At 33.6% G+C, this 22945-nt stretch overlaps 4 protein-coding genes across 16 annotated transcripts; 2 read left to right on the top strand and 2 right to left on the bottom strand.

The window, feature by feature from the left end:
• Positions 1–3699: 3699 nt before the first annotated feature.
• Positions 3700–7468, top strand: LOC108687391 (uncharacterized protein C3orf18-like). 9 transcript variants are annotated; one of them, XM_018193129.1, is made up of 4 exons: positions 3700–4015; positions 4391–4680; positions 4979–5126; positions 7234–7468. In XM_018193129.1, exons 1-4 carry the CDS (start codon positions 3973–3975, stop codon positions 7326–7328), a joined length of 576 nt encoding a protein of 191 aa, XP_018048618.1. In that variant the 5' UTR covers positions 3700–3972; the 3' UTR covers positions 7329–7468. The 9 variants fall into 9 exon arrangements, with proteins under 9 accessions (XP_018048618.1, XP_018048613.1, XP_018048621.1 ...); XM_018193124.1 differs by having other exon boundaries at positions 4197–4680; XM_018193132.1 differs by having other exon boundaries at positions 3700–4113.
• Positions 5924–9596, bottom strand: LOC108687392 (nucleolin-like). 5 transcript variants are annotated; one of them, XM_018193136.1, is made up of 3 exons: positions 9501–9596; positions 6935–7174; positions 5924–6820 (listed from the first exon to the last, which is right to left on the bottom strand). In XM_018193136.1, exons 2-3 carry the CDS (start codon positions 7154–7156, stop codon positions 6689–6691), a joined length of 354 nt encoding a protein of 117 aa, XP_018048625.1. In that variant the 5' UTR covers positions 7157–7174; positions 9501–9596; the 3' UTR covers positions 5924–6688. The 5 variants fall into 5 exon arrangements, with proteins under 5 accessions (XP_018048625.1, XP_018048622.1, XP_018048626.1 ...); XM_018193133.1 differs by lacking the exon at positions 9501–9596 and adding an exon at positions 8720–9462; XM_018193137.1 differs by lacking the exon at positions 9501–9596 and adding an exon at positions 8552–8642.
• A 6187-nt stretch (positions 9597–15783) lies between these two features.
• On the top strand, positions 15784–17204 carry LOC108687345 (ELMO domain-containing protein 2). The gene is made up of 2 exons (XM_018193053.1): positions 15784–15988; positions 16085–17204. Exon 2 carries the CDS (start codon positions 16191–16193, stop codon positions 17127–17129), a length of 939 nt encoding a protein of 312 aa, XP_018048542.1. The 5' UTR covers positions 15784–15988; positions 16085–16190; the 3' UTR covers positions 17130–17204.
• A 1949-nt stretch (positions 17205–19153) lies between these two features.
• On the bottom strand, positions 19154–21053 carry LOC108687338. Its single transcript, XM_018193045.1, has 6 exons — positions 20849–21053; positions 20256–20444; positions 19968–20106; positions 19713–19874; positions 19462–19587; positions 19154–19370 (listed from the first exon to the last, which is right to left on the bottom strand). The coding sequence occupies exons 1-6, from the start codon at positions 21045–21047 to the stop codon at positions 19211–19213; spliced, it is 975 nt and encodes a 324-aa protein (XP_018048534.1). The 5' UTR covers positions 21048–21053; the 3' UTR covers positions 19154–19210.
• Positions 21054–22945: the final 1892 nt, after the last annotated feature.

Here is a 22945-nt window from a genome sequence, read left to right as displayed (position 1 = left end):
TGTTGCAATATTAGTTGCAATGTAGATTGCAATGAAACATTGCAGAGATATAACAGAAATATAAATTAATAATATGCAAAATGTTAATAATATGCTTGTAATATTTCATGAACATTGCAAAATTGTAATTCTTTAATTATTACTATAATAATAATATAAAAATATAAGTTTTTACAATTTTTATGTAGTACAATCTTTTTAGTTTAACAGTCGTTTTTATGATATATAATAATTAATATAATTCATTTTATATTTAAATAAAAAATGTATTAATCTAATTATTTGACGGCCATTTAGCTAAGTTTTATATTTATTTAAATATGAAATCAAAAGATTGTATAATATCGAATTTGAATACAATCATTATGATAAGCAATTAAGCTGTTGAAAACGATTTATCGAAATATTAATTATGTGATCGATAATGTATTTATGCCTGAGGTGAACGCAAGAATAAAGCAGCGTCCGAACTTTATTGATAAATTTCATATCGTCATTTTTTAATCGATTTCAATTGACTCAGAGTGGTTTCTGTAATGTTTCTACAATTTCTTTCTGTGCTGTATGGGAACTTGATGCATGATAAAATTTGTTAATAACAAAAAAAATTAACTATTATCCAAATGTTTAAATATTTTTTCTGAATTTCCCCAAACTATTCTCAAATTATGTAGACATAAATAAATCAAAAATATTTAATTTGTCTGCCATCTTGTCAGTAGTCTGTATACCCTTTTCATAAATTTCAGGGAATCAATTCTGTATCTTGAAACGAGAAAATTACAAAATACAAAACGAGAAAAATACAAAAGTGAGCGAACTTACTAGAATATTGATAATTTCATTGATCAACATCTAGTAAATTTGGTCACTTTTGTAATTTTTACCTTGAAGATATCGATCCCCAGTTGTCGCTGGCAACAATTGCGGTAATCCTTTTGACGTTAGAAAATGAGCGTTTTAGCATCGCATGAAAAGACACCTTAAAATTGACTTTTCATAGGAAGCACGTTTGCGGCAGCAATTCGTTGCTTGGTTAAAAATTTTACATGAGATGACGCATTTCCGACGCAAAATACATTTTGTCATATTTCATTGAAGTTTAATCGAATGAACAACGAACAGCAAAGAATTCGAAGTCGAAAAAGTCTGCAATATTTACAAAAAATGTGAAAATTGAGTACATTTACAATGAGTACATTTTTAGTAGAATTTGAAATGATGGGAATATTCTAAATAAATTCTAAATAATTACTTGAAATGATAATTGTTCAAATTATAATTGCACTAACAGTTGCCATATAATCACAAGTTTATATCTTTTTAAGTTTTCCATATTAATTTTCGAGCTGAGCAAATAAAAGACACATATTTGAGTTTAAATTTTAATACATATGCTGCCTTATTCTTTTTCATACGTAGCAAATATAGCGGAAGTAATTATGAAAAATTTATGACGTGACATTTTTGCTGCCGCAGTGTGCTGCACATGAAAAAGCACCTTAATACTTCACCTTAGCTGCGTTCGGTAATGCAAGAGACGTCGGAATGCTCTTATATTATAGCATATGTCACGTGTACTGTAGAAAAAGAGCACTCCGACGCTTCAGATTTGCATTGCCGAACGCAGCTCTTATATAATCCATCATAGTGTGGTGCAGTTACAATATAGTAGCGCAACTCAATAGTTATGGTCAAAGTCTCGCAAATGAAGCATTTCATGGATCGATTAAAAGAAAGAATTTTACAAACTGATCAATTAAAAAACGCTTCAAAGCGTTTGCAGCATAGCGTTGACCGTATTCTCTCTCTCTTTCTGTCGGCACTTTTGATTATTAGAATTCACATTGCGTACGGCATCCGATAACGTCCGATACAACGTCTGATATCCAATAAGAAAACTTGATTTCTAGATATTTCAGCTAACAATATTTTGTCGTGCGACGATGCTTATTGTATAAGAATGTTCGTTAAGATTTAACTTTTTCGTCGACGATGTATGTACGGACAATTTGCACGCGATTGATGTACATTGTACATAATGACAATCCTGTAAGTAATGAAATATTTATAAAAATAATTCTAGATTAGATGAGGTTAAATTATATTTGCTTTCACTTTTATTTACATTTCAATATTATTTCATATATTATGCTGATTCTACAATATCGGAACACAACATGTTTTCCATCAATAGCTCCTACGCAATATGGGAAGTTCCATTCTTTTAAAGAATTCATCTTCAATTTTTATCCAATCTTGTTGAGAAGATTGTTCTAAAATTTGAGGTTGCAGAACTTCCCAAATAGCTTCGTATGTTTCTTGTATTATACAGAAACAGTACTTTTGCCTATACGGTATGACATCGCAAGTGATGCCATCAAATCGCTGGATGCTAAATATCTATTAAAAAAATTGATCCTTAAAGTAAATAAAGAAACATATATCTCAAGAAAAACTAAATAATAAAGTTAATATACCTTAATGTTATTAATAGTCGAACAGCAAGCAAAATTGTCGAAAATTTGTTTTTTGTTTTTCTATAATTCTCCATTTCCATTTAATTCTCCAATTAAATGGAGTAGTTTATCAAAAGTATTAGGCGTCATTTGAATATAATTGTAGTCCCAATTTAAGTCTTCAAAACGCATTTCTTGTACTAATATACAAGCTTCACCTTTTGTTTCTCGTTCGAATACGTGATCTAATTTATAGCTTTTTTTTCTTTTTAAATCGAGTTTGCTTTATTTTATTAAGTTTCCATTGCATAATTAATAATATTTTCAATAAATTTTTTTTCCGTTATAATTGCGTATAAACATTTCATTTTCTAAAAACACAGCTGAATAGTCAGAATATATTGCAGATTATGGTGTACTGTACGAATCCCTAAAATCGTATTCACATGTGAATAGCTTCAAAGCGATACAATGAATATCGGACGTCGTGGATGTCGTACATAGTGTGAATTCTACATTAATGTTGACTAAAATGGAGTGCGCATGCGTGAAATAAGTAAGTTAGCATTGCCACGGTTAGCATTACCATCTAAACTTCTTTTTCTTTTCATTTTTTTTCGCTCTATTAAAATTTTTCGCAAAACTCATTAAATTTATTCACATCGCATTCCAACGAATTTACTATTGCAATAAAATAATTTAAACTTTATGAAAATTAATAAAAATAAATTGTAAATATATTGAAAAATAAAAAAAAATATAAAAATTAGGAAAAATATTAAATTAATTTAAAAATGTATATTTGTATAAGAAATATTATATAATTATATATCTAAAAATATTATAAGAAAACTGATATAAAAGAAATTTATATACATATATCCAAAAAATAAGTTTAAAATACAATAAATAAAAAGAAATCTTTCATGCTCGGTTTTCTATGTTACTTTTGTTCATTTTTTCACAAAAAAGTTACGATCAATATCTCGAGATTTCTCACACATTTCATCAAATGGACAATACTTCCCTCTAAATTTTTACTCTGAACCATACTTGAAAGAAAAATGTTTAAGTGGAACATTGGAATACTTATTTAAATAGAAAAAGAGAGAGCTATAAAAAAAGAAGGAAAAGAGATGGAGCAATTTACTTATTTCACGCATGCGCACTCCATTTTCGCATAATATAAAATCAGGAGAATTGCGCTACTATATATTTTGTACAGTGTGGTAGATCAACTTCGAACATCTCTCCTCGGAGAGAATCAAAGGATCATCGGATCTAGCCGATATGATGGAATCTGTCTGATACTTCCACGGGAATATCAAAGTGAGATCTTACAACATTGTCTAATAAAGGAGTTATCTATCGTTAGATGAATAATTGATAAGACCGATGTGATGTCGGTGTTCCTCTCGTTGACATGTGCATAAAACGATATCCGAGGATGATAGGATATTCAATGACGAGCATATGATACCACGTAACTCTCGTAGCGCGGTGGGAAACACGCATGTTTGTTGACAAAGCACGAAGAAAGAGAAGGAAATATACAGGTAATTTAATTTGATATCCATGTTTCCTAAAATTCAGACTATGGGCCTATCTGGATACAGTTCAAGAAGACAGAACACCAAGCCTGAGAAGTAATAGTGTAAGAAGCTAGCAGATACATCTTAATTTTATTTTGTCTATTACAAAAAAAGAAATTACTAATTTTATTATACTTGACATAAGATATAAATATGTGCCACACAATGCGAGGAGCTTTATAAAGTTAGCGTAACTAACTGATGGCTTAACAACAATTAACCGAGCTTTTTCTAATACAATGCACGAGAATAATGATACAAATGATGCGAGAGAATACAACACAACAGATGCCACCGAGTCTATTTTGTACACTATACTGGTGAATGATCTTGCAACAGTTTCCACAAGCATGCCAAGTACAATCTACAACGACAACGTATCCACGACGGCATACATAGAGTTGCCGCAGGACAGCGAGAATAATCAACGATTGTGGAATATATCCAAAACCGCAATAACTTCACTGTCCGAACCTACAGCAATATCATTTAACACTTCAAGAAGCACTATGATATATACATCAACAACCGAATCATTTGATGAATTTGGTCCGCCAGAAGGAGTAGAATATATTTTTGTACCACTTGGTGTAGTGGTTTCTGTTATTATACTATCAGCTGTGGTATGGGTAGCGATATCACTTTTGTCATTACCTTGTGACGTTTTTCCCCTGCTGTTTTTATTTTTGCACACAACGTTATACAAGTATCAATACAATGTGTGATGTATCTATCATTCTATGTTTTAATATTTATAATACATACGATCTTATTGTTTTATAAGAATTATAGATAAATGTGATACGATCATACAAATGGCATACGATCTTGGCATATGTTTTTTTTTCAGCAAAATTTTACATCCTGCTTTTCTTGCTAGGTATACTTAAGATTTCTCGAACTTTAACTCTAATTTGGTTTTTAAAGGTACTGATTATATCGAGAAAACGCAAGTTGGAACGTTTAAGACACAGACTCATGCCAATGTATAACTTTGATCCTGGAGAAGAAGAGGAGGATGATTGGGAGACTGAACTGTTGGACGAGTGCTACAATACACATCAGAGACGAGTGTGTAAGATTGCTTTCGTTCATGATTTGCGCAAGTGCTTTAAAAATAAGAATCATTGTTGATTTTACAGCAAGGATATCAATCCATGGATACTGAAGAAAATGCAGAGCTATTCAGTCGTCACTAGTAGTATATTTTTGCATAGCATTTATATTATTTTTTCATTAAGCTATAACTATTATAAGCTAAAGACATTTCTTTATTGTAATTTTTATACACACGTTATTAAGCATATCGGAATTTACAACTTTAGCTAAAAATTATATTTTTTCTTATACAGATTCTTAAAGACCAAAGTTTTATAAAAATAACATATTTATTAGAAATATATTTGATAATTCCAATTTTCAACTTTTTTTATAGCCTAATGTCATCTAAATTATACACGAAAATAAATTTTAAATTGTTTTATTATAATTGAATATTATACGTGCACACACAAGTTTCAAAATATCAGTCAATTAATATGTATATAATACATATATAGACATTGATTTTTACATAATTAATTTCATAACAAAATACAAATATGAAATTTTTCACAACTTTATTATTTATACAATTTATTTTAATCATATTCATATCTTCCTACTTTTCTTAAAGATTATTTTTCTCATTCAAACTGGTTATTTTATTTTCCTATATTATTCTTTTCCCTCGGATAATTTTGAAAAATGCTTTTATCGTTTAATGAAATGAATTATAAGTTATGTTACTGTTTTGTATGAAATATTGTCATAACTTCACGATAAAGTATAGAATTTTTAATCTTAAAAATCGGGAAAAATATAAATGCAAAATTAATAAGAGTACTTTGAGTTTATTTACTTTAATACAAATTTGACATTCACACATATGCTTGCCTCAAAAACGACAGTAATATACATTAAGAAAGTGTACTTATTAATGTTAATTAGAAAAGAATAGTCCCTGCATATGTTACATACAAGAAGTTTCTTTTTCGTGTTTATCTTTCTCTATCTCTTACAATATTAGATCAGTATGGAATTCTTTTTTTTTTGGTTTCATGAATCGCGTAATATGCATATGAAGGAGAAAAGGAGGTAGCAAACATGTGACACAATATTCTCTATACTGCGAAAGTTTTCTTTAATTAGAAAAAAAGTTTATCAAACCTCACTTCTCGGGCAAATTAAAAAAGTTTCGAGATCGGCATTGTAATCCAGTCTTTTACTGTTAAAGAAGGTTACATGTACGTAGTCTTAGTACTTAAAAGTATGATTTTCATTTATCATTTAATAGTAGTGATGTCAAGTAAATATAAAGAACTTAATAAATTTGTAACACAATTTTTGTATCCGACGTTTCTTAATAATAACGTGAATTCATCAGCGTGTGGCACTGTGAACTGGAGTTTGTGAGAAAACTCGAGTATCAGAACAGTGTTCACCGCTTCGACACTCGCTCGAGAGTTAAATCAGGTTAAAATAAATGAAAAGTAAACCTTAAAATGTTTCAATTCAATACGATGTTCTATTTAAAGGTCTTCGAAGGATAAGTCAGCTGTGTTAGTTTCGTCCTCCCCTATTGCATCTGTGGATGCTTCAATTCTCTTCTTCCTCCTCCTCCTCTTCTTGTTCGTCTTCATCTTCACCAGTAAGTTCTGGTTTCTCTTCTGTCTTTTTCGGTCTACCGCGACCACGTGATGGAGCAGTTGTGCCTTTTGGTGGTCCTTGCTGTAAGTTCAACAATTTTTTTGTGAAAATAGATGATTAAAATTAATTATACAGACAATAATTATTATTAATAGTTTACAGCTTAACAAATATTTCTGTCTTAATTCTTCTTACCTTCTTCTTGTGGGAGCCCTTAGGTCTACCCCTTCCCTTTTTAACAGGTCCAGGTGGTGAATCATCCTCGTTGTCAGATTTTGCAGGGCGTACTGCATTATTTTTTTCCACAGAAGGTCTACCCCTCTTTTTGGGCTCCTTAACAGCGTTCTTATCTGCCTTAGCCGGCCTGCCTCTCTTCTTTTTTTGCTCCTCTACTACAGGGGAATTGTCGTCTGACATATTTATTGTCCTGTTTCACTGTAAAAGCAAAAAATCAATATCGATTATTTCTCTCAATCGCCTTGTCTCTTTTTCAGATTGTATCGTCTCCAATAAGATGAATGAAGAGCGCCAACTAATACAAGGAGTTCTAAGTCATTTGTGTATACATGTGTATATGCTGTGCGGCTAATGTGAAAATAATTACTTGCTATACTAATAATTATTTGACATTATCCATCAAATGAATTCCTTGTGAATATGTCCTTTGTACTCGCGGATAATCCTTTAACTCACAAAATCTCTTAGTGCCATATATTAGTAAAATAAAAAAATAAATAAATAATGATAAAACAAATATTTATCTATCAATATATGTGTCTACAATACAGAACATAAATGAATATATTTTCAGAAAAATGTATTAACCTTACATAGACAGATAAAACCGATAACGAGTTCGTGCCTATCGCTGTTGTTGAACAGAGCCCAGATACATTGAGATTCTCGAATCTCAGGAGAGAAAAAAAAGGGTAAAAATAAAAGAACGAGTGTGACTATCGATCTTTCAATATTTTCCTCCCGTTGTCTCGCGCGCTTAAAGGAGCATTGGAGATCGCGACGAGAGAGAAAAAGTAAAAGAGAAAGAGAGAGAGAGAAAGCAGACTGCGCAAACGCGCTGCGAAAATCAGTACTATCAATTACGCGCCTCGCAAGTTTACGAGAAGAGATACGCGGTGCGCGACATACAATTTGCGTCGCAAAACGCCTCTTTGGCGCGGCGCGATATGGCGCGCGGCTCGGCACGATCGAAAACAATTCTTTCGCGGGCTTCAATAATTTATTCTTATATTGTGGCTCAAGCAAAATCTCACGATATTCTTTATTCCGCGGAAACTACGTCGTCGAATATCGTTGCAATTGGCTGAAAGTCGCGTTCGCAGGCTGTAACGGCGTCTGTCTTCTTCTTACTCCGAAAGTTTCGTGCCCGCCATTTTCAAAATTTGCAAACGGATCGCGTCGAGTCGCGACGGGGACGCCGCGTCGGTTCGATATCGGAGGAAGGAACGAGCAAAATCGTTATTATCATTTTTTTTTATTCTTGAATTTTGCACGACGGCGACGAGTCTCGCCGTCTCGCGACGAGGAAATAACCGTATGGACGGTTGGCCGCGTTGACTCGGAGAGACGCCATGAGAGAGAGAGGCGCGATATCATGGCGTCCACGAGTCGTGTGTGCCTCCGCGGCGGCGGCGGCGGCGGCGTCTATCCGCGCCGTTGAGGCCGCGTTGAAACCGCCGTGCCGATAATCTCTGCAAGTAACTGCGCCACGGCGACGAGGAGCGTGGCGAAAAATCCGTCACAAACCTGATGAATTATTGGACACGCTTAGATGGCTCGGTCGCGCGCGCTTACCATCGAAATAAATAATCCGCCTCACGGTTAACGGCCGTTTCGGATTAAATGGTACCGAAGGAATTGGGAAACGAGCATGGTTCACATAAATGAGTAAACGACGACCATTGAACGCGCGCGCACGCGGGCACACACGCCCGCCTGCACCAACTCGCGCACTCCACTCACCTCACCGCTCGGTACAGATGAAGAAAATTTGATCTCGCGTATGTCGGGCCACGCACTCCTGCTCCGCGGAGAACAAAGGTTTCCCGTTGCCGGTCGGCAGCGCGGCGCGCGTAGTGGCGTGGCGGCGGGTAGGTGATGTCTCGCGCCTCGCGGTCACGTCGCTTCGTGTTGTATCGTATCGTATCACGAGACGCCGTGCGGCTCTTCGACAAACGCACTCTCGTCAGTCTCGTCTCTCGGCTTCGCGGACCAGCGTTCGCTCGCTCGCTCGCTCGATCACTCGCGTTTGCCCGCGTCGTGTGGTGCACTCGGCACGCTCTCGGCTCTCGTTCGCTTCGCCGCCGTATCACCGTGTATTAACAGGCGCCGCTGTGCCCGCGCACTCTACACACAGTCACGGGCACAGGATACCAAGCGCGCGCGCGCGCGCTCACTCGCTCGTTCGTCGTTCTCACGCACACTCTCGACTCTCGTATACGTGTTCCGCAACCGCCGCGCCACACCGCGACGTAACGCAGCCTCCACTCCTCTGTCCTCTCTCGTCTCGTCTCGTCTCGCGGTCTCGCGCGCGCTCTTCGGCCCTTGGTGGCAACGAGGCGAGCCGGCCGGTGGCGGTAAGCGGTTGGCGATCCGGCTTCCAAACGAACGACCTGTCGCATCGACGTACCCGAATTGTCGTCGTCGTCGACGTACGGTAACGACTAGCGATACAAAACACATGCATACACATACACGCGCGTAAATGCGACGTATGTATATGCGAAGCCAACTGCCAACTTACCGGGAGAATATCAAGTCGCAACTGACCGACGACGATACACTGCGACGCGATTCGTCGAGCTGCAGTTCGCAAGCTGAGACCTCTCTCTCCCCCGCCAATCCCCGGTCCGTGAGCGCGTCAACGAATTCCCGCCAAAAGATCGCTCCGCGCGCGTGGTGGTGGTAGCGGTGGCAGGCTGGTAGCATCGAGAAAAAATCGCCCATTCGTTCGTTCGTACTTGGTGCGCCGCGCCGAGGGCTCGCAACGCGGCGCCCCGAGTCACGACGATTCTCTCAGCTTGCTCACCTCCTCCCTTCCTTATTCGATTCCTTTTTTTTTTCCTCCCTCTTCTTCCGTACCTTGACGTCGCCGCGGCAGCGACGGTGGCGGCGGCAGGATCCCTCGCCTCGCTTCGGGAATTTCGCGCGCGCGATCGGCGCGATTTGGCGCGAACGGTTACAATGGCGGGCGACTAACGACTTTATTGTATCCGCGTCCGTTGGTGGTTGGATGCGTTTCGAGCGAGGGAGAGCACCAGAACACCAGGAGGAGAACGATTTGCGTTTCTCTTTCTGGGGCGGATGCTACGTAAAAATTTCGTTAATGATGATGGAAATTGGAGAGAATTGCGCGGAATGAGCATTAATATTAATAATGACCTGCGCCGCGTGGATCGATACATATATACGTATGTGTCTGTGCATAGGATTATGCAAAGGAAAAAAATCGCATATGCACGACGAACGTCGAATAGTTACGAGCCGGTTGTAAGCGCTGGGGGACATTGACCTCGCCGATTCTCCCGACTGTGTTTTCGACGACTTGAACTTCCACGTCGATACATGGATGAAATAATTTCATCCCCGAATCAATAGTCGGATTTATTGTGAGTATTCCAGGTGGAAACGCAGAGTCAGGCTAATATTACGAATAATCTTATATTAAAAAATTTTTTCAAGTATGGTGTTAAGACTGGTCTTTAAAATGTATTAAAATCTTAAGGTCTTAAAATAAGAATGGACTATATAGCCAATATTCATAGTCGATTCTTATTTCAAGATCATTTAAGACCGTCTAAAGCAATGTCTAAAGATGCTAATGCGACTTGTGGTTGATCTTAAGATTGTAATATAAGACGGTCTTAAATGTAAGAATTGACTATGAATACCGGCCATAATGATGTACCATAGGATGTCATCATGACTTCATTTGTCACTTATATAAGTGACAAATAAGATGATAATAATGTTCTTATGTTATAAATTATGACTTCTATTCCACCTGGAATTGTTGTGAGTTACTACGCTTTGCAAATGATTACGTAAAAATTCTATTACTCCGATTTGAATTTCTTTCAACGATCGTTCGACGTTGCCGCATTTATTCCTTCGAATCTGTTTTTCCTCCTATTTATCTTTGCGTCGTGAATGTTGTGGTTTGATGAGCGATCATCAACTCGCCTGAGTGTCCCAGACAAACAAAAATAAGCATATTGAACATCTGTTATCATTTTAATTCATGTTTTGTGAAAATAAAGGCAGATTGTTCTTGATCGCATTCCTCTTATGAAATGTCCTTTCCCATAAACAGTATCTTTATGAGAGAAACATAAGAGATAACGCATTGTAAAAGTATAAATAATCGTCTGTAGAAGTATAAACAAATCTATAAAGTCTGAGTATTCATAATATTGTTTATCTAATAATAAGATAAAATAGCCTAATCGACACAAATGAACACAAACAGTTATGGCATCTGATCTGGTAAATTAACGATCAAAACAGAATTCAAGAAATAAGCAAAAAAGTTGAATAAAAGGACAAGATTCCTTTCATACAAGAAAGAGAAATTTATGTATAATATATTTTATCTAATATAACGTTGCATGATGATTTGGTCGATGTCTTCTACACTTTCTTTTGTTAACCTTTAATACTGGTTTATTCTTTCGAACGCAACGTGTGCAGCACGTCTGTTTTCCTTTTGCAGGAAATGCAAAAAGGAGCACGGAAAATGCACGCCTGAAGTGCAAATGGATCGCATATTATCGATCCGGCGCTTCTCGGCGTGACGTAAAGACGAACGAAGGAATGAGCCTGTAATTAAAAATAGGTTTCGTTCCTTTCAAGGTTAATTGACGTTCTTCGTTTTGCCGGTATTATCTCTTTCAAGCAACGATGAACGGATCGATCGCAATGTGAATCTCTCGTTATGGATTAAGCATGAGGCAGTTATGCACAGTGTGCTCCATTCAGTAACTCTATGGAAATATCCCTAAAAGGGAATTTATAAAGACCATTTTTACAACAATCTTAAATTTAAAATTATTTTAAGTGCAATCTCGAAATACTTTAATGACTGCGTTTAGCAGAAAAAGTAATTTTGTAACTGTTGTGTAAAATTCTTTAATTTGATTGGTCTTGCTCTTAGTTCCTCACTAGATCTAAATGTACGTATAAACCAATCATATTCAAGAATTATACATGTTGCAAAGCTGCTTTTTCTGCTGAACGCAACTATTGATAATTTTATTGATTAAATGAAATTTTAAAAAATTTTATGGGACAATTAAAATTTAATTGGTCAATATTCATAGTTGTATTTGAAATAATTTTAAGTATAATTATTCTCTCTTTCTTTCTCTGGGCCTGCACACAAAATAAATATTAGGAACAGGAATAAATATTAAGATTTCAATCTATCAGATACATCGGAATGCGCGGTTTCCGGTAGATTGAAATCTTAATGTTTATTATCTTAATGTTTAGAAATCTTAATGTTTATTCCTATTCCAATATTTTCTCCATTGTGCGCAGAATCTCTCTCTTTCTCTCACACACACATTAAATCAAAGAATATTATTTGTTACATATAACGTATTTTTATAACTTATGTTTATGATGTCAAAAATAATTTATGTTAATAACCTAAAATTTATGTTAATAACAATATTAAATGTAAATATATATGTACTACATATATTTAAAATCTTAAATAATATATTTGATTTTAGAAGCGATATTAATATAAAGCTCAGATATAATGCGAAGGACAATAGCGATAGAAATAACACGATTTCAATCAGAAATTATATATTCCAGTGTATTTGATTTCTAACAGGTTGAAATCGTATTTTTTCTATCGCTATTTCTTTACATTATGTTGGGGCTTTATATCATTTCATTAACTAAATGATCTTAATAAGACTAGCTATAATTAAACTTGAAACTATCTCAAAACATTGTACGGTTATTTCATTGGCTGAATGGAATCTTAGGCTGGTATTTATAGATCAGTATTTATAAGTCGATTCTTATTTTAAGTCTAAACAATGTTCTAAAATCTTGCATTCATGCTAATAATCGAGATTTCAAACAGAGAGAAAGAATTAATCACATTTGAATAATTTCATATGACCAATGCGATTGATCAATTCTTTCTTCATCCGATCTCAGATCAATTTCTAGCATCGTCGAGGCTTAAAATGTTAATATTACTCTCTGATTAATTTATCTTAATAAGACTATATATAATCTCTTATAACGTAATTGACAATGGTATTGTTTATTTTGCCTCTCGGGAAGACAACGTTAAGAAAAGAAGAGGTTAAGACGAGAAATTACGTCATATAGATACTCCAGATGTAAGATCAAATGATGATTTCCGGCTAATTGGCATCACTCTTTATATCCACTCTAACCCAGCGTATTTGAAATGTAGGATTTACACTATCGTACGACATCCACCATACGTCCGATATTCATCGTAACAAATGAATGTTAGGTGTGACGTACTACATTCGTATGACGAATGTAGTACGTAATATGAATCCTATATTTCAAATACAGTAGGAGTCATTCGGAGCGACCCCGAGCAGCTTCCGAGAGACAAAACGAACAATGCTAATGTAATATGTAATGGCCGCAGCACAGAAGCGGGGAGCACAGACTCTTGCATAATGCATAACACATAATGCATAAGAAAATAAACCAATCAAAATCCTTTGTTTCCTTCCTTTTCATGAAATAAAGAATTCTGATTGATTGAATTTCTTATGCCTTATGTGTTATGCGTTATGCAATCTGTGCTCCTCGCTTATATTCAAACTTGCATATGCATAAAGAAAATTATCCAATCGCATTTCTCTTATAAAGTCGCACGTAAAATGTAATTGGATAATTTTCGTTATGCGATTATGCAAATTGTGTGGATATACGCTAGGTCTGTTCTCGTTGCTTGCACTTTTGACATTCGACATCTTCGCTTTCTTTCTTTTTAAGGCAAAATATTTATCCATCTCAATTTAAGTGCAAAAATATTTGGGGATTTCATGCAACGCGAACAGACCTCTTGTATAACGCATATAAGCGAATCAATCAGAATCTTTCCTTTTCTCTTATTCCATGGAAAAGAATTTTGATTGATTGATTTACTTATGCACTATGCGTCATGCAGAAGTTTATGCTGCGGCCTTAATTGTTCCAATCAAAATCCAGAAACAATCATATGTGAGAAAATGTGTTTCTGCTATTAGTTCTACCGGTTCTACCAATGAATATCATTTTATGCCTGTCTCCCAATAGAGGCCTGCTTTTTTTAAACTAAATTTTTTGTGTTCAGGTTTAACCATTTAGGTTTCTTCCTTTTCTTTTCTGTTAGAAAAAAGAGAAAAAATAAATCATGCACAAAGAAGTTCAGAAAGAGAACAAACTTAATAGATTACTTTTAATCTCTGTTTAACTTAATTATTAGATCTGTTTTTTATTGTTGCTTATTGGTGTTTATTGCTGAACTTATTGCACTGGATTGTACAGTTCAGAAAGTGCAGCAATAAAGAGCAGACCTATTGTTTATCTTTTTAAAAAAATCTTGAGAAATCGGACAAATGAGAGCCCAAACGAGAATGGATTGAAATGGATTCAGATTTTCAAAAATATTGATTCACGAATGTTAAAATGAATCAGAAAATTGAAATACTTTTCAATCCTGAATGCATTTTTATTCATTTATAGGAATTGCATGGAGTATATCTCTATGCTTTTCAATCTAAAAATAATATTAGCTTTTTCTATGCATACACAACATTTTGTGAATACTGTTCAATTCAAAATTTTGAATAGGAAATGCAATTTTTCAGTTGCATCTAATTGAATCTAATTGAATCCAATTGAATCCAATTAAATCCAATTAAATCCAAAAAAGTATTCGCTATTTAAAATACGCATTCGGAAAAGAAAAAAATTTCAATCTATTTTAATCCATTCTCGTTTGCTGGGGGGGGGGAGGGGGGAAAGTAAAAATCTTATATTATTTAAATGTGATGCTATGTTAGATGACTCTAGTATTAAGGGAATTAAGAAGTTTCCAAAATCTTTATTTACTATTTCGATTGTTTACATCACGATTTTCGAGAAATCTATCCGGTTTGAGGTGAACAACTTTCACTTTCTTTTTTGGGATATAATTAGTCACGTTTATTCCGATTATCGAGAACCAGAGTCAACCAATAACGAAGAAAAAAAAGAGGAAATAATGTGTATTGTGATAATTTATACAAATTTTATTGCGATAACTTCGTTTTCGAGTAGTACGAATAAATATATAAATACGTAATAAAACGTAATAAAGTAAATATTAAATTAATAGATATAGTTCAACATTTAATTATTATACGCATTAGGTATTAGAAATTTATGTTCCTTTGAATCTCACTTATCAGAATGCAAAAGGAACGCGCATTCAACTGAATTATGACGTCATAAGTGGAAAATCTGAGAATCGGTGTAACTGGCAAGCAACTAATATCTCGTCGGTGTCTTTATTCATAGCTAGCTTGTCAGCACCAAATTTATCAACACCATCGATTTTATCGACAGAGAGTTTAATTCGGATCAGAATGTAAGAAACAACTAACTACAGTTGAATATTCCCCTATCGTTTAACTGTAAGAGGCTCCGCACAATAAAAGGAACAATAAAAGGGAACAGAGAACAGAGAATAAGAATTTCAACTTACCAGAAACCGTGTATTCCACAATACATGATTTTTGACAGATTAAAATTCTCATTCTCTGTTCTCTGTTCTCTGTTCCTTTTATTGTGCGGAGCCCCCTAACAAAGGAATACTCGATTGTAGTTGGTTGGTTCTTACATTTTGATTCGGATTAAAAACTCTCAGTAGAAACCTAGACCAGTGTCGAAAATGTGATACGACACGTAGTTGACATTATTAGTTTACATCATTTTATAAAAATGATGTTGGTGCCGCTAGTGTATGATGGCTTTTATCACGCGAAAAAGGCCGCCATGGCTTTTCTCAGGTTTCTCTGTTAAAGGCATAAATATATCGACATCAAACGCATAATGAAAATTATTGATGTAAATTGTAAATTATACTGCCTTGTTTGTATTCAGTGGTGAAACGCTCAAGACGAAGAGAGAGAGAGAAAGAGAGAGAGAAAGAGAGAGAGAGAGAGAGAGAGAGAGAGAGGGGGAGAGAGAGAGAAAATGGTAAGACGTGACGTTGGCGAGGTTATATTGAATTCTCTACTGATATTTACACAGTGCTATTTTATTACATTTACATGGTGATATGAAAATAAATAGTCGAGACGAAATGACGTCCACTAAAGTACAGAGAAATACGGCGACAATACGGTGCTTTTAGAGGGACACTTTTTGACAGATCATCATTATCTTCGATCAGGCAGGCATGTTCAGGTACTTTTGGACTCTGGTGTGCTGGTACTTCAGGCCCTTGATAAAATGGTTCTTGCACCACACCACGCAGATGTGCGAATTGCAGAGAATCTGTTACGGACAGCCGTCTGGAGCACCGCGCGCTTTCGCAGTCGAGGAAACTCTTGGACAATCGCGCAATGCTAATATTAGGACCCTCGTAGCTTACTTAAATGACATTGCTGATCATCGAGGGATAACGACGAAAACGGAGCGCAAGATTCTGGAGGATGCCATCAGAACCGTACTGATAACGAAAAAAATCAATCCCACGGCACATCCAGATTTTGCCAAGACATTTGGCAAATGCGTGGAACTGATCTGGGGTTATCGTCAGCTCTGTGTGGAGTGTGAAGAGCTTAGGAAGACGCCGTATAGCGCGGATAATTCGGAACACGAGCAGAAACTACTGAAGTTATGGAACCTACTGATGCCATATGAGCCCCTGGATGCAAGGGTAACCAAACAATGGCAAGAGATTGGCTTCCAGGGGGATGATCCTAAGACAGACTTTCGTGGGATGGGAATCCTAGGATTAGAGAATCTCGTTTATTTTGCTCAAGAATATCCTGGCATGGCTACGCATGTATTGTCCCATTCAAATCATCCACGTTACGGATATGCATTTGCTATAGTTGGTATAAATCTTACAAGCATGGCTCTAAAGTTATTAAGAGATGGTAGTGCTAAGACTCATATATATAATTCTTCGAAGACCTTACCGACGATTCGTGCCTTTCATCAGTTTTATTGTTATCTATTTTATGAATTTGATGGATTTTGGATTGAGTCCAAACCTAGTAATATGATGGAATTCTCATCGATACAAGAAAAGTTTGAAAACAGTATCAGAATAGCGTTAGCTAATCCATCAACTGTTTTCAGGATAAACGTAGCAGTCGACAATATTTAATAATACGAATACAAATTGCCTTTTGTAAGAAACAAGACCAAAATGGCTATATACGAAATGAGTACAATTTTTAGACTAGCACACATGGAACTTATTTGTTACATATTTTCACAATGCTAGATTTGTTGTGATATTAAAATGGCATTTAAGTAAATAATTGAGTTTTATATTATAAAAATTTTTATTTTTAATTTAGTTTTTCTTTAATAATATAATATTATTAATATTTTGACATAACATGTGTGTTTTTATTGTAGTTTCATTGAAATTTTAATTTGGTTTAACAGTTTTCTTAAAATTATTGAATTTATACATAGGGTATGCTTATCACATATGTGACACATTAAGTTACATAACAAAATTAAATTACTGTGCATATATATAAATTTCATTATTTATTTAAATAATTTTCAAAGTTAAAATTTTTTAATATTGGCTGCATTCTATTATTTACTGAAAATCTATAATTTACATTACGTATAAATTTTCAATACTCGCAGTGAATAATGGAAGCCATCATCAGCAGCAAATTTACACTACTTACTAATGAAGTTAAAAACTTCAGAATTCCAAAAACAGATTAAATAATTTAATTAGTAATAATATCATAATACAGCTTTATCACAATATCATGCCTCATGAATTTTATTCTTTAATAATTCGAAGCATTTTTTAGAGTGTTATAAAACCTAAAGAAAAGATATTGAGCTAAATAAGTCATTGTACCACGGAAGAACAATGTTGCTTTTATAAATTTACAACATTTAAATAAACAACATTTAAATTTATTATATATGTGCAAATTTTAAAGTTGAGATCATTTTCAGATAATTATGAAAGTATAAATTATTATAAATTGTTAAAGCTTAATATAGAATTGTGTCTTCAATAACATTTATATTGTTGCACATTAATGGGGAATTGCTATTAAATTCAATTAAGTAGTTTATTTGAAGATTGGAATTTCAAGATTAGTTTCAAGATTGATTTTTTTTTGCATAAAAGATATATTTCTAAAAAATTTATAATATAGATATTTTTGTACAATTTATTTTGTACAATTATTATTTTTCTGTTTTCTTTTTAATAAAATATAATTCACATGATTGCTCATAAAAATTACATGTAAAAAAAGCAGCAATAAAGTTCGAAGTATAACAGATATAACATAACGTTATACAATTAATGGAATGCATTATGGCTAATAACTTGACAATAAATTTTTTCTTAACAAAACAGATACGAATCTATTTTGAAACAAGCAATTCATTTAAGATATTCTCAAGCAAATTTAATTAATACCACTTTGCCTTTCTTAAATTTGTTGCTGTTATACACATTCTCTCTGTATCATTACTTACTATATAACTTTTTGAATATATTTCAAGTAAAAAAATATATTCTTTATACAGGGTATCTCAGACATAAGATAGGAGCCGCATTAAGGGTAAAATAAGTCAAGAAGAACAAAAAAATCTGATACCACTTTGAGATATTTGTTGTAGTTTTCGAATTAAAAAAGGAAATGTATAATAAATCAATGTGTTATGAATTCGTGTGGCAATTTCACTGCACTTAGCTTATACGTTTCCTTTTTTAATTTGAAAACTGCAGCGAATATCTCAAAATGATATTAGAATTTTTGTTCTTGACCTACTCTACGCTCCCAATGCGACTCCTACCTTATTTCTGAGACACTCTGTATAGAACTAATGTGCAAATATTTGTGTATATTAGATTGTATATTAAAAATCATATTTTCTATCTTCAAAATAATTTCAATTATCAAATATACTTTTAATATTGTACCATTAAATTAAATTTCGTAATTATATTTTGTATGATGAAATAATCGAATTTCTCAGTTATTTGATCAATCTTACAATTTGATAGATATTTAAAAAATACTTCTCACAAAAAAATATACATTTATAAAAATATTATAAAATTTAAAATTATACTTTTTACACATGTGTAATAAGTTAATATACAATCAAAAATCATTTCTAGTATTATAAACAGTCTGTACAAAGAAATATTCATACTGTATTTTTGGCAAGCCTTGAAAGTACTTAATAGATTTAGTCTTCTTTATCCTCTTCTTTATCTTCTTTTTCATCTGATTGCATACATTTAATAGTTGCTAGAACAATAACCAGCACTCCAATGCAAATGCTAGCTAACTTGAGTGTCCACGGATTATCATACAAAAACGTTATAATTATTTTTGTGTACTCATCACTAAAAAAAAAATAATAATAATTAATGTATAAATTTACAAATAAGTTAAAATGAAACATTTTTAAATAACTATGTATTTCTTTAAACTTACAAATAGCTTGGAAGTGCAGGTATTTCTTCTGGTTTTATATCTTTGTATCCTTCTTTGGCGAATGCTACAAAGGAAGCAACATCATGTGTTCCCATATCATACCGATACATTTTACCATGCCTAAAACTGTATGTAGAACGTATTAATATACTACCAGTCAGTTATACTTTTCAATTTATGCTTATCTCACAGTACGTTTATATATAATATTATTCAAGACATTAAACAGTGATTTGTATCTATGAATTTACAGTATAAATTGTGGCGTATTATAAATGTTAAATCTTCTGGCTGTGGAAATCCCAGTTGTGGCTTTATTAACAAGTGCTATATTTACTTTATGTTTAAGCTTGGCACCGACCATTTCCCATTTTGCCATTGTGCGCAAGCATTGTACGCAATCCGTACTGTAACTGATATTATAAGCCATGATTAGTATACGTACTGCCGTCACTTATAAAAATTAAATGATTACTGTAAATGTAGAAATAAGGACTGAGACTTACAACATAACGAACCAATCGCCAGTTGTAGCACCAGTGCTTGCTTGAGTTAAATGCTCAAACGTATCATCTGTAAGTTCCTTTACTGTGGGTGCTTTATTTTCCGTAAACGTAGTTATAATGTCTTCGTCCTCCAAAGGTCCTGTGGAAGAAGATGCAATATGAAAAAGTTTATAGTACATGTAGACATATCACAATGTGTACGGAATAATAAAGCACAATGTATTATCACAAAGTAATTAAATGAGTAAAATATCTGTATGTAATTTCTATTTCTTGTCAAATCCATACCATCATACAACAAAGGAAGCCCATGTCGGAAAAATATTAGAACAGGTTCTCTATCATTACTATATAATTGGAGTAATTGACTATCAATAGCCTTAACAACCCATGTGGACATGACATCCACGAGATCCTCACGCAAGTGAGCCAACTTCTTTTCATAATTGTTACAGTCTGCACAGTCTGTACTAGTTGCTGCAAATGAGATTATTATCATTAATAATTATAAATTATAATACTGAGAATAAGTAAGATTGTTATATATTTATAGTTAGGAAAATTATAGCTTATGTAACATTATAAAAAATAACAAGCAGAATTGTTTAATTTATCGCGAAAGATTAATTATAATGAATGTATGTATGCATGTGCTTTCAAGATCATTGCTTGAAACAAATTTATGTTGAAAATTAAAAACAATAACAAGATCGTAAAGCCTTGTATTGGCTCTAATTTGCATGAAAATATAAAATATGTAATCAGGGATACGTAAATAAAAAAAATATAAATAATATATACAAATAATTAGAGTTTTTGCAAGCAATATTTTTTCCTCTAAAAAATTTTGCAATCAAGAAAAAGAAAAAAAAGAAACTTACTAAATAGAACGATCACATATTTTTCGACTTTTATGAGATTCAGGAGTTCATTATCGTGCACCCTCTCGAGTTTTGTGGCATGCACACTGGAAAGGATGCATATCGCAATTAGGAGCACTAACATTGTTAATTCGTGCGAGGATGATGATGTAATACAACAAGACACGTTTACGTCGCCACGCCGGCAACTTGTGCACATCAAGCAACGCGATGCATCAAATCAAACTAGCGAAACTTGGCCGGTGTTTACACTTATGAGAGTAGATGGAGAGATGTAGAGAGAGGGAGCCAGAGGCCAGAGGGGCGCCATCCATTGATCACGTGATATCCAAGGTAGCCATGTTGCTGACATAGTTGCGGATTTGATTGGAAATTGGAATCGGTCTCGGATGGAGGGAAAATAGAGGTCTATTTTTTTATAATTGAACTAGGTAATAGGAACTAGGTATATTTTTTGTATTTAAAATAAAGTAGATCATATATTTGATATTGGATGAAAATGAGAAGGAAAATTCCAGAGTACATTTCAGTATAGCAATAAAAAACAAACCTAATCTCAATAATTGATGATACTTAATTGAAATACTATGTCTTCGTGTCCTGAGAATAGGTTTATTTGAGTTGCTTCAAAATCTCCAAAAAATTTATACTACAAGATAAAAATATATTCAAACCTTGAAGAGAAAAAAAGCAAAGATTACTGAGTGCAAGAAGTGCAAGCAATGCGCAGATCTATTCTACTACTTGCAGAAACGCTATTAGTGCGCTGCTATTTGTATCTTTCTATCCTTATCGTTCATTAGACGTAAAACAAGGATAAGTTGACTGGCACAAAAGCTTAAAAGCGTTTCTTTCAATGCATTTTACTTTCTCCATAAAACGTATATTGTGCATGATATATCGTTTTACCTTTGTTTAATTCTTAATTGCGAATTGTAATGCCGTGTTCATTTATATGTAGATCCAAAGACATGGACTCCATTTGTGTAATGACACTGAGAAAAAAATATTACGAAGCAAATATTACAATGTAAGTAACATTTGCAATACATTTTCTTCAATATTTATTAGTTATGAAAACATATGATTATAATGATATATATACATTTACCATCATAATCAAATATATATTTTTATAAAATATATTTCATTAATTGTAAAAAAATAAAATAGATGGCATATTTGCTATTTTATTTCGCTGCATTTAAATAAAGATTTGTTTTGTAAAATAAATATATTTCTCACAAATAAATTTTTAAATATATATATTATATAAATATATACATGTATATGTCTCGGACGAATCATATTATTTAGTTAACGTAAAGATAAGATTGTCACGATCGTAACGACAGAATTATTTTCACGTACGTATCGTAGTCGTAACAAATCGATGGCGAGGTATATGGTTTAGCAGAAAAAAATAAAAAAAATTGTAGCGGCAGATTGAAGAGATTAATAAAATTGGAAATAGAGGTACGTATACGCTGGGCGCGAGCGGCGTATAACGTTTTGTATGCTGATGAATCAATAGTCCGCTGAACTTTTGGCATGGGGAGAAAAAAAGGGCGCCGCGCCAATGATATGTAGTCGATAGATTTTGATAACCATCTCGTTCGTGTGGGATTTTGTGGGCCATCCGATGAGAGAGAAAGAGAAAGAGAAAGCGAGGCGAGAGAGAATGTAAAAATGTAAAAAATGTTCGTAGCAACACTGAAATCGATATTTATAGTCTATTCTTATTTTACCAAACGGTCTTAATTAAATAATATGTTGAGATGATTCTGTTAATTGATTTATAATATCCTAAAACTACTTTTTAGACAGTTTTAAATATTAGAACGGGCTATGAATATCAAAAGATTCGAAAGTTTGTGTAACTGTTAATATTTTGACGGAAATTAGACAGAAATTAATTTGTAATGTAATACATTAATTTCGTGATTTATTATTACTTTAATAGATATGTAGAATACACATATATATCTATGACAAGATGATATCTAATTTTATTTTAATTTAAAAAAATTACATTTCTATTATATTCGTGTTCGAGTCTTCATATGCGAATGATGATAATACACGTATATATATATA

This window comes from Atta colombica, unplaced genomic scaffold (genome assembly GCF_001594045.1).
Source record: "Atta colombica isolate Treedump-2 unplaced genomic scaffold, Acol1.0 scaffold205, whole genome shotgun sequence".
NCBI classification, from domain to species: domain Eukaryota; kingdom Metazoa; phylum Arthropoda; class Insecta; order Hymenoptera; family Formicidae; genus Atta; species Atta colombica.
The sequence above is the reverse complement of the archived record's forward strand: the minus strand, read 5'-3'. Positions and strand labels throughout refer to the sequence as shown.